The following is a 12,083-nucleotide window of genomic DNA, read 5'->3' as shown; positions in this document are numbered from 1 at the left end:
GTAGCCTTCCAGGTGTAGCCCATCTCACTGGGGCCATTATATGCATGAAAGGCAAAACTTTCATTAAAATACTGTGGCTCCAGAGAAAACCAAGTCCAGCCAGGGCCAGGGCCTGGAATACCGGGTCATTTGATCTGTGGCTTTGGGGCAGGTAATATACACTTCTTCCTGTCGATCATATGTTAATGTGAACTTTAAGCACCAAGGAAATAATCTTCAAATCAGAATAAACAAAAAAGCCCCCTCGCTTGTGCCCTTTACTTAAGAATATCCAGGCCCCGGGAATGAGGCTTTAATTTTAATCATTCTTTGCACTTAAAGGTAAACACAGATCTGCCTGGAACCAGCAAAGGCTTGTTTAATTCAAGTGCCGTTACCTTCCCCAAAGACTTTGACCGGTTCCTGGGAACCCAGGAATATTTTGGAGAGGGGACCATAGAAGGCCCTTAAATTTCCAGCCTCACCCATCCACCCCTGCACATGCAGATACAGAGAATTCTTTTAGAAGGAGGGAGAAAGGAAACCGGAAGCAGAAGCTAAAATTATCTTTGAGAAAAATCACTAGAAGTGTTAAACAAGTCCTTTGACGCAGTGTATTTGTCACATTTCAGAGGTACAAATATTCCCCCAGGGCTGTAGCAATTTAACTATGTTAATGATGTCATTTCCTGGAAACAATGGGCTGCAAACTGGTGTTTCTGCTGGGCCTGGTTACCATGCAAATGCCTCACTCAGCTTAATGGGTCCTTCTCTCTTTCTTTTCACAGTGCCTACGATAGGAAGCCTCCCTCTGGGTTCAAGCCATTAACCCCTCCTACCACTCCTTTGTCACCCACCCATCAGAATTCCCTGTTTCCCCCACCTCAGGCAACTCTGCCCACCTCAGCTCTTGCCCCCGGAGCCGGCCCAGTTCAAGGGGTGGGTCCTGCTCCCACCCCTCACTCACTTCCGGAACCTGGATCACAGCAACAAACATTTGCGGTCCCCCGGCCACCACATCAGCCCCTGCAAATGCCAAAGATGATGCCTGAAAGCCAGTATCCATCAGAACAGAGGTGGGTTGCTCCTGAACTTGAATTCCCTCTCTCATATCAGTTAGTCCTGTTGGCCTGGTACCTGGAAAGGTGTCACTCCACTGTGTCCGTAGTGAAATAGGCTGCTGATGTACTGTGGGGATGGGCTGATTATAGACCACTCTGTGAGGGAAGCCTAGTTGACCTCCGCCCACAAGTTTCTGGGCTCCTCAGGAGAAACTGCTTATAAAACTGAACTTTAGTTTATGCTACTCTTAGTTCCATTGCTGTCATTCTGTTTGCATCCGGGGAAGATTCCAACTTAGAGGAGGCGTTATTCATCAGATTTTAGCATATTTCTGCAATAGAATGAGCTAAGGATGTTAGTGATAACATCTACGTTTGAGGTAGAAATTTCCTGGTTTCCCTCTAGGTGGTTTTATATTTCTAACAGTTGAGGCATCAGGGGAAATTACCTAGAATCCTTCGTTCATCAAAAATGAAGGTAGAGAAGGGAATCAGCTTTCTAAGTTCTTTGTGGCATTCTGAGATTTGGCCTGTTGTGGACTTACTGCATGTCATATGTTTTTCATCTGTGTTGGTAATGAGATTCAGTGACTCATCAGCCGTGTTACCAAAGACGGCAAGATGGAAACCACTACTCTTGTGTCTATCCTGCTCTGTACGGCCGAAGGTCCAGGCAAGAAGAAGGGGGGCCGTAGAGGGGGTCCTTGGCTATGGTCTTGTCCCCACTTCTTCTGACCTGCAAGATAAAGCTGACTGATAGTGATTCCCATGGTCAAGCCAAAAGCCACAAGAGAAGCATGGGCGTTATATAGGGCCCCAGGGGTGATCCGCAGTGAGGGGGTGGGTGAGATGTGTGATGTGGCAGACATGCTGGTTCATGGACTTCTGTTGCTATGGAGAGCGCATCTGAAAGATAACAGCCGCCACCAGGCTCTGCCAGTCTCGTATATTCATAACCTTGTTCAGTTTCAAGAAAATTGATATTTTTATGAAAAATGGGTTTTGGGGGTCAGAAGTCGGTGGGCTTTCTGCTGTTTTTATTTCACGGATTTGGGTGTCGTGTTTTTAAACAGCGTCTCACCGATTTCCTGCAGGAGTTATTAATTGTGGGGGGGGGGGTAGTGAATCTGTTCAGTATTTGAAATGCCTGGCAAATGGAGGCAAAGGGAAGTTGCCTTGCTAAATCTGACTAGCACTTTCCTCTCAACCCTTGTTTCTTATCCTGAGCCCTTGTCTTGTCACACTGGCTGACTGAGGAGCCCGAGTGTCAGTTGTAGAACTGACTAGTCTCCTGGCTGCCCACCCTCAAGAAAGAGGGAGATTTAGATCCCTGGGGTTTATGACTGTCTGCCCTCGGGTCCAGAGGGAAAGCACGTAGGATCTCTTTTCCACCATGAGTCTTCTGTGAAGTGGCCTGTCTCTTCTGAACTTCCTGCTTCTTACCCTTTGCCTGTACTAATGGTGGTTCTAAAACAAGACCTCACTGAGGAACCTGGCTTGGAAGGTAAGGTAGTGTGTAGGCTTCTAAAGCAGCAAGAAGAGCAGTTCTGAGGTGCTCAGTTCTAGGTGACACCCCTAGAACACGGCAGTGTCGATGCTGAGGGTGCATAGGAGGCCGCCCCAGGTATGAGGAGATGGAGATAAAAATACAGACTCTAGGAAGAAGAGGAAGGGGCCTTTGACTGAGCAGCAAATTGAATTAATTAATATAAAAATCTAATAACAGGCTCTAGCAGGGAGGGCACCCTCATGCTGGCGAGAGCATGAGAAACTGAGTTAGATGCTCAGATCCCACGTGGAAAAAGCCAGCAATGGTGGTTCCTGCTTGTAATGCTACAAGGGAAGGCACTGACAAGCAGATCCCTGGGGCTTGCTGGCCAGCCAGCCCAGCCTGCTTGGTGAGGTCAGGTCTAGTCAGAGACCCTGCCTCAAAAAACAAGGTGGACAGAACCTGAGGGCAGACACCCGGGGTTGACCTTCTGTGTCTGTCAGGCCATACTGTGTGTGTGTGCACATGCAGGCTACCGCGCACATTCAGACATCCCTTGCTCCATCCCCAGACTGAGTTGGTGGATCTTGGGGTGTTTCATATGTTTCCATAACACTTTGATACAGTGTGGAGAAGGTGTTCCTCTGCCTTGCCTCATCCCAGCATGCCTTTGTTAAGTGTAGTTATTTTATAGGATAAAGGGAACACAGCTTTGTGGCCAAAGCAGAATTCTGTTGTTGTGTGTAATTTTACAGTGAGAAAGCAAAGCATGAGATGTTTACAACTGTGTTTGTTTGTTTGTTTGTTTTTTAAGACAGTTTCTCTGGGTAGCCCTGGCTGTCCTGCCCTTGCTCTCTGTAAAGCAGTCTAGATTCGCCTTCCTCTGCCTAGATCAAGGGTATGCACACCGCAGCAAGATTGTCTTTGAGTTGCAAATATCCACCAAGGTCTATAAAAAGCTGAGTGACCTTGATGAGTCCATTTTGTCCTTGAATTTTGTTCCTCTCTTAAATGGCAATATTTTTGGAGTTCCTGCTTTATCTCCTAAGGCAAGCTCAAAGGGAAGACAAGGTGTCTTTATTTTACTCATAAAATGCCTGGTCTGTTCAGGTGATGAGTCTGGGTCCCTTTCCATAGACTGGATTGTAATTGTCTCCCGTGTGTTTATTGATAGTGGCAGTCATTTGCTGTGGTCATGCTTTAAACAACTGAAATTAATGTAGTCAAAGTAAGTATATTCTGAATGTTTCATTATAATTATTTTTAGAAGCTAAATACTCTATTTGAGAGCTGTCCTTTATAGTGGTGGCTCCTCCCACATTGTGTGGAAGGGATGGGTTATTTGGCATGCTCCAGCACAGTCCGTTTATACTACTTGAAGCTGTGTTTTTCCTTCAGTGAGGTCAATCTTGATGGTCATACATGCTAAGAACGTAGAAGCTGTATTCTACCCACAGCCTGTGGGCTTGGGTTTTGTTTTTGTCTTTCCGTGTATTGTATTTATCATTGCATCTCAACTTGAAGAAAGCCTCACAATTTGACTAAAGAAACTTCAATGAAAAGAATACTCCATCTAAGAATTTTGAAACACTCTGCCATCTACCACACTTGACATCAAGAAAAACAGAAACTGAAGATAAGACTAAAGATGTTTCCGTAGTAGGAAAAAAAAAGTGCCTTCGGGTAGTATAAAAGAGTATCCATATTACAGTGTTCAGTAGCCATATGAAGAAGGCAGCAGGAGGTCAGCCATGGTGGTCAGTACCTTTTGAAAGAGGAAAGTGCCACTGTGCTCAGAGGACAACTGCTGTGTGGGCCTGCCCTAAAGCCTGGCTTGAGCTGCTTTCTCTGACTTTGATTTCATAGAAACTAAGCTGCTTGATAAATTACGAGGTGTACTTCCTCCTGGAGTCCATCCCTGGTAAACTGCCATTCACCATTGCCCTCCAGATCTCGTGTGGTTACACAGGAAAGGGTTGACTGAGTCATACGTGTAACTCTGCCTGCAATACAGAACAGGCATCTCCCCATCCTGTGTCTGGCTGACAGCTCGCTGTGGGGAGGAACATAGGTTCGTTTGGGGATCTCAGATCCAAGTTGCTTGAATTCTTAATGAAACCTTCTTTGACAGACTAAAGAACTTTCTCTTAACAATTGAAATAGAGGGTATTCTGACTCTTTAAAGCTTTGTTTTATTTTATATATATATATTATACATCCTATATTATATATACATATTTACCTTTGTCAAGCTAAAGGAGATTTCCTTCTATCTCTCGTGAAAAGTTAGCATTAGTCAGTGTTGAAATTTGTCAGACAATATTTTCATCTCTATTAAAAATGATCAAGTTAGGGGCTGGAGAGATGGCTCAGAGGTTAAGAGCACTGGCTGTTCTTCCAGAGGTCCTGAGTTCATTTCCCAGCACCCACATGGTGGCTCCCAACCATCTATAATGAGATCTGGTGCCCTCTTCCAGCCTGCAGGCAGAATACTGTATATGTAATAAACAGTTTTTAGTGATCAAATTATTCTTTTAATGAATATTATGAAACCATCCTTGCATTCTTGGGAAAAATACAAGATGTTTATTGTTTTGTAGTATCTTTATTATCTGGATTTTTTTTTTAACACGTGTATTTGTGCGTGTGACACAATGTATATGGAGATGAGAGGCCACCTTGCAAAAGTCAGGGGTCTCCGTCCACCACGGGGTTCCAGGGTTCGACTAGGGTTGTGGGGCACACTCCTACACACTCTTTGCCAGCCAAGCCCTGTTCTGCCTCTATTGTCGGTCGTCTGCAGTTGCTGAACCTGGCTTCTCGTGCATTGTTCAGGACCTCCGCATCTAATTTATGATTGAGAATAAGGGGTTTTCTCTTTCTTATATAGGGACTTTGTTGGGTTTAGCACTGAAGTTGCACTCATCAAATACGTGGAGGATGTCTTTATATTTGGAATATTTCATGTGAAATCTGAATTATTTGAAGTTGGTTGAAAAAATTTACCACTGAACTTACTCTTGATATACTGTTGTGGGAACTAGTTTCCGGTTTTGTTTTGTTTTGTTTTTCACCTTTTAGTTTTGCCTTAAATTTCTATGTAGTTTAATAAATAATAAATTCAAGGGATTTTTTTTGTTTAGGTGTCTTAAAATTAATTACCACAAAGTTGCCAGTGATACCTTTTAAAAACCTGGAATATCTGTCACTGTCTTTTTTTTTATTTAGAGCCTTGAAAGCCTTGGCAGACACCGCCAACTTCTTGGCGGTGTCAGTCATTGTCTGTCTCTGTCTTAGTTTCACTCTTTCTGGACTGTCTGGTTCTGTTTTCTATAAAAGTCACCCATTTAGACAGCCACCTTAGGCTCAGGTACTTACACAAACTCTCCTGTGGATGTATTGCCTATGGTATGATTTGTGCTGTTTGCTCTCATACCTTTCAAACTTTTTTAGAGTTTTTTTCCTTAGGTCCTAAAAATAGTTATTTTTCTGGTGCATGGACTAGTGTGATTTTTAGATGCCATCAGTAGAGCCTTGAAAAGTGGTTGTGGGAGTGGTTTAGGTAAGGCAGGAGAGGGGGCTATGTGGTTAAGAGCACCTGCTACTCTTTCAGAGGATCAGAGTTCTGATCCCAGCACTCACGTCAGGCAGCTCATAATTGCCTGTAACACTGGTTCCAAGGGAACTGATAACCTTCTGTAGGCTTGGGGTTCTTACCCAGACTAGCAGTCATTGTGTTAAACACCATGCCTAGCTGTGTTTTACTCACCTTCTTTTGTGTGTGTGGTTTTTTTTTGTTTTGTTTTGTTTTGTTTTGTTTTGTTTTGTTTTCTTCACATTTATTCCATGGCTCAGAAGCCAACTGAGTCCAGCCTCTCCCTCCACCACATGGGCCCCGGGGAACAAACGCACATGGTCAGGCTTGGCAAAATGTCTGTACTGCTGAGCCATCTCACCGGCTCTGCACTTTGCTCTTGAAGCATCACTTTAGGGCCAGTGAGATGTCACAAGAGTTAAGTTTGTGCTACCCAAACCTACAACCTGAGCCTGGATCCCCGGAACTCACATGAAAGGCGGGGAGAAGTTGGTCCTGAAATTTGTCCTCTTGAGCTCTGGTCCCATGATCTTGTCCTATCATGCAGAACCACATAATGACAAATAATTGTTTTGAACATAACTTTTTTGATACCACAGACTTAGAAACTTCAGTTGTTATGTTTATGGGGGGGTTGTTTTGTCTGTTTCTGGTTTTTTGAGACAGAGTTTCTCTGTGTAGCCTTGGCTATCTTGGACTTTGTAGACCAGGCTGTCCTCAAAATCACAGAGATCCGCCTGCCTCCGCCTCAGTGAGTGTTGGTGTTGATGACAGGCGAGCGCCACCGCACCCCGCTCAGTTGCTGTCCTTGTACGGGTTTTCACAGTGTAAAGTTCTCCCCGTCGTTTTGCTGATGGACTTAGGCTTGTGTGTGGATACGTCAGCTGACGGCCTTGCGGCCTGCCGAGTCTGCATCAGTCTTCTTCCCAGGTGGGCACGAACGGGTCACTCAGGAACACAGCCCAACGTGCTGTCCCTCAGAGGGGCACTGGGTATTGTGGACAGCCTGGGCCTCTTAGCTGTGCTGTTGGTGTGTAGCCTCTCCTGATCCTGTGAGGGCTTTATGTTTGCATGGCTTGTGATTCCAGCTCCTGTGTGGTGAGCACTTACGTGCTTTGTCCAGTTACGTGCATTATCTTATGTAATCTTTACGGCAGACCTTTGGGGCAGGTGCCCTGGTCATCCTTATGCTGCTGATGGAAAATAAAAAAAACAATGAAGGCTCAGCTATTATGTAACTTGCGTAAGTCATGAGGAGAGAGTCAGTGGTTGAATGGCTTTCAGCTCAGCTTGTTCTGACCTCACAGCCAGGCTCTCGTTTTTGCCTCTGCTCTTTCTCTGGTTTCCGTCATGTTCTCTTAGCCTTCACGGTGAGGTGTGGTGTGGTTTTTATTGAATTTTATAGATCATCTTGAAGGCGACCTCTGAGCTGTCACCTGCCAGTCACAGGCACCGTGAGCCCAGCGTTGATTCTGTGCTTTTTTTTTTTTTTTTTTTTTTTTTTTTTTTTTTTTTTTTTTTTCATTTTATTCCTTTTACCATTGTGTTTACTCTGCATGTTGGCAGCTGAGACCAAAAAGGAAATGCAGAAAAAGAATCTAACAGTTTTCATAACGTAAACCAAATGTTGGTGGCGTGGGCCTGCTCTCCAGAGGAAAGGCGCTAGCTGTATAAATCTGACGAATAAATAAATAATTTGTCCTTTAAATAAACTGGCACTTGGAGCCTGGCTGGGTAGTCTATCTCCCCTTGCTCACTGAATGTGAGTTCCTTACTTGTAAGCTGCATTGGGGTCCCAGATGGGGTGGGAGGAAGAGCACCTGGCCAGCTTAAGCTGCTGCTCCTTGGGCATGGTCCCAGCAGCCTCTTGGTGGATGTTTTATGGGGACAACACATTCTTAGATACTTCAAAAAGATCGCTGAGAGCGGTATGGGGTTCAGATGAAGGCCAGTGAGTAAAATGCACAGGATGTATTTTGAGGACGAGTACTGAGTTACTTTATCTCTGCAAATAGCAATTACAGCGCCAAGCTCTGGGCCATTCCCTCCTCCCCCCCAAGATATGTTGGTTTTGTGACCTACCCCAGGATCTCCTTTACCACTCTCCAGTATGCAGTGCAGAGCATCACCAGTGAAAACCCCTGTCTGTCCTGGTCTTTGGGCTCGATCCTTCCTAACAAGGCCATCCCAGGCCAGCTCTAGGGTTACACTCTGGAAGGTGAGAAGATGAATACTAAGCGGAAGCAGGACCCTTGGTTGCGCCAGCTGCCAAGGCTCTGGTTACAGAACTGAGTGGTGCGGGCCGTCAAAGGAACTGACTGGTGGGGGTCACCTTGGACAGTTCTAACATGGTGGCAGAGGGGCAGGAGAAGAGGAGGGCAGGAGGGACTGTCCCGCTGCGGTTCCTTTCAAGTAACAAGGGGTTGGAGCCGCTAATAGGAATAAAGCCTCTGGAACATCTCCATGCTTTTCCGAAAGGCTCCCCACAGGTCGTTAGCCCATGACTCGTGCCTGTATTTGAAACAAGCCCAGGTTTGCTTGTCCGGAGACCCTCGAAGGGCCAGCAGCAACCTTAAGCCCAGGTTTCTGCTGAAGCGCTAGCCTGCACCGCTGGACTTGACAGTGGTGGAATGTTGGCCTGGCAGCTAAGACGGGAACAAAAGCTCAGGCATCCTGCGAGAGTATGGTGGTTTTTCCGTGTTTCTTGCAGTTCCTACTGTGGGCTGATCTGGACGGTTTTATCTGTACCCAGATCCCTGGTTGAAGTCTTGATGCGCTAGCAGTCTGTTAGCCACCTGTTGACACAGATTGATTCACATCTAAGACCAACTATCAGAAGAACGGTGTGCTTTGTTTTCTTAATCTTAACAGTTCTGACTGGGCTGAGCTAGCATCTCAGTGTAGTAATTTAGTTTACATTTCCCTAATGGCTAAGGATGGCCAACACTCTGTAAAAATCTGTCTTAGCTGCTCGTGGTGCTCCTAGTTTAATGGGATCGTTTATTTTCTTGATGTTTAGTTTATTTTTTCCTCTAGATACTAATCCTCTGCCAGCTATAACCTCGAAAAGACTTTCCGCATTTAGGTGGCCTCTTCATTCATTGATGGCTTCCGCCTCATGGAGTCCCGCTCTGACTGATGGTCTTGTTTTCTGCATGATGAGTCTTACTCAGAAAGTCCTTACCTAAGCCTGTATCCTGAAGTGTACTCTACTATTTTTCTGGTAGAAGTTTTAGAGATTAGGGTCTGACGATGAGATCTTGACTTGTGTGCAGGGTGAAATAAATAAGATAAAAGCAGTATCATCACTGCTGCATTCCCAGTTTTACTCTTGATTTTGTTTCTGGCACTTTCTAGCTATTACAACTTTTCTTTTTCCTTCCCACTTTCATGTTTTACTTTTGTGTACATGTGTTTTGGGGGTGTTGTTTTTTTGTTTTTGTTTGTTTGTTTGTTTGTTTAATCTAGACAGGGTTTCTCTGTGCAACAGTCCTGGCTGGCTCTCCTGGACTCCAGACTCACTTTGTAGACCAGGCTGGCCTCAAACTCACAGAGATCGGCCTGCCTCTACCTCCTGAGTTCTGGGATCACAGGCATCCACCACCATGCCGGCTTCGCCCACATGTATCTTGGTGCCTGCTGTTAGCATGATGACTTAAGTTTTCTCTCAACCCAAGATTGTATAAGTTCTCAGATACTTCGATCCATATGAAATTTAGTTCAGAATACAGTATAAAATAGAACCTAACCTTCCCTACAAATTTGAAATGCTTTAATTTAACAGGTAATAAGTATATTTTGCAATATTCCTGACAGTTTTTGATTTTTTTTTTATTCAGTTCTTTTGATCTACCAGTTACCTTTACATTTCTTATAGTTATGGTAGCTTTATGATATGTATCAATCCCAAGTAAGTCATTGGTTCTTTTCAGAATTAATTCATGGGCCAGTGAGGTGGTTCAGCCATTCAAGGTACTTGGCTATATGAGCTAACGTGACCAGAATTCGGTCATCAGAACCTGTGTAGAGGTGGAGAGAGAACCAACCCACCCACATGTGTACACATACACACACACATTAATAATAAACAACATTTCACATTAATAACAACATTTCTCTAATTTAGAAAGTAATTCATCATCTCAAAACCAGATGCTGTGACTAAAACCCCAATGCTGGATCCTAGTAAGTATTCGTTTCTTATTAAACAATACGATGTTGGTTTTTTTCTTCCTTGCAGATTTCAGCGACAGCTGTCTGAGCCCTGCCACCCCTTCCCTCAGTCAGGAGTCCCTGGAGATAATCGCCCCAGCTACCACCGGCAGATGTCAGAGCCCATTGTCCCGGCCGCTCCCCCACCCCTTCAGGGATTCAAGCAGGAATACCATGACCCGCTCTACGAACATGGGGTCCCCGGGATGCCTGGTCCCCCGGCGCACGGGTTCCAGTCACCAATGGGAATCAAACAGGAGCCCCGAGACTACTGTGCCGATTCAGGTTAGTGTAAGCTCACTGCGTTGGCTTCTGCATTCTCGTGTTTGGCTATCTGATCCGTGTTGGGTCTGCTCTGTGCAATGCTTTGGGGGAATCACTGTATTAGAATTGCCCTCAGGGGCTGAGGGTGGAGCAGTGCAGTCTTCTGGGTTCCACGGCCTGCCAGCACCTCCAAAAACATATGAAGAAGTCGAGGCCGACCTGCCTCCCTCTTCCGTCTTGTGGGCCAGCCCCATTAATGGAGACCCGAGCTTTGCTGCACTGCACCCACGCTTTCCTTATGGTTGGGGCTGAAGTGACCGCAGGGTGGTTGATAGGTTGGAAGGTTGGAGCAACCCGAACCTGAGTGCCCCTTGTGGTGGTCTTTGAGATAACACACTGATTGTGCTTGTTTGGGTGGAAACTAGTTTTGGGGAAATCTGAGAAGGTGGGCCATTCTCCTGGAGCTGAAGTTGGAGGTGGTTGTGAGCTGCCTGATGTGGGTGCTGGGAATTGAACCCAGGTCCCCTAAAAGAGCAGGGCGTGCTCTTAACCACCAGGCCCCTGGCATTGGCGTTTTAATCTAGCCAACTTTTTTCTTTCTTTCTAATCTCCTCCCACTCAGTCAAAAGGCAGTCAGCAGAGGTTCACATCAGACGCCTTGTCCCAGGGTGCACCCGGGTCACCTTCCTCTCACGGGGCCCCGAAGAAAAGACCCCTTGAGCGCGGTTGAGTTTCAGCATAACATATCCACCGTGGGGAGAACGTGCTTGCCAAACTAGAGTGCCCACCCTGCCATTGCCGCCCTGGATTCGGAGCTTTAGTTCCACTAATCCTTTTGGCCTTAGATACCTTCACCCCCTGGCATCAGAATTGCACATGACCATCATTGGCCAAAGGAGCAGATCTGAAACAGACGTCTTCCCCTTCCCCGTCCTAAAGCCCCTTTGAAGGCCAGCTTCCTCACCCGGTGCCTTGTTAAGTGATGTCTGGAGACAGAGCGGCCCTCTGCATGAGGAGTGTCATACTCGCACGCCGTGGGTTGTGGTGTGAACCTTACTGTGTGTTAACATGGTACACCTGCACAGAACAGAACCCCAAAGGCGTGTCCGTTGTCTTCGATTGAGTTTTCGTCCCTGCAGTAAAACACTCGTCGGAATCAGGTTGGGGGGTGGGGGTGGGGCTTGGCTAGGGATTACAGCCCATCACCACCGGGGGATGCCACAGTAGGGACTGCACTGGCTTGTTTGTCTTGTCTGTCTGTTTGTTCTGGAATTTACGCAGCCTGCTTTCTTGCACACCCCAGAAGCAGCAGCTTCTGACAGGCTTCTCCCACAGTAGGCCAGGCCCTCCCGTATTAGTCATTAATGAGATGCCCCACGGGCTAGGTTTACAGAGTCAGTTACTCAGTGACGTTTCCCTTTTCCCAGGGAACTCTGACTTGTGTTAAAGTTGACAAAACCCAAGCAGCAGCACCTTAGTTGTG

General features: G+C 46.0%; 1 protein-coding gene across 2 annotated transcripts in view; it reads left to right on the top strand.

Moving 5' to 3' along the window:
* The window catches only part of Etv5 (ETS variant transcription factor 5), a 53,756-nt gene that overhangs the window by 24,443 nt on the left and 17,230 nt on the right, over positions 1-12,083 (top strand). For both annotated transcript variants that reach the window (XM_021636156.2, XM_021636157.2), the window contains exons 7-8: positions 768-1,055; positions 10,365-10,621. In XM_021636156.2, the coding sequence (XP_021491831.1) occupies positions 768-1,055; positions 10,365-10,621 (545 nt within the window). The remainder of the gene's footprint in view (positions 1-767; positions 1,056-10,364; positions 10,622-12,083) is intronic.

This window comes from Meriones unguiculatus, chromosome 17 (genome assembly GCF_030254825.1).
Source record: "Meriones unguiculatus strain TT.TT164.6M chromosome 17, Bangor_MerUng_6.1, whole genome shotgun sequence".
NCBI lineage: Eukaryota > Metazoa > Chordata > Mammalia > Rodentia > Muridae > Meriones > Meriones unguiculatus.
The sequence above is the reverse complement of the archived record's forward strand: the minus strand, read 5'-3'. Positions and strand labels throughout refer to the sequence as shown.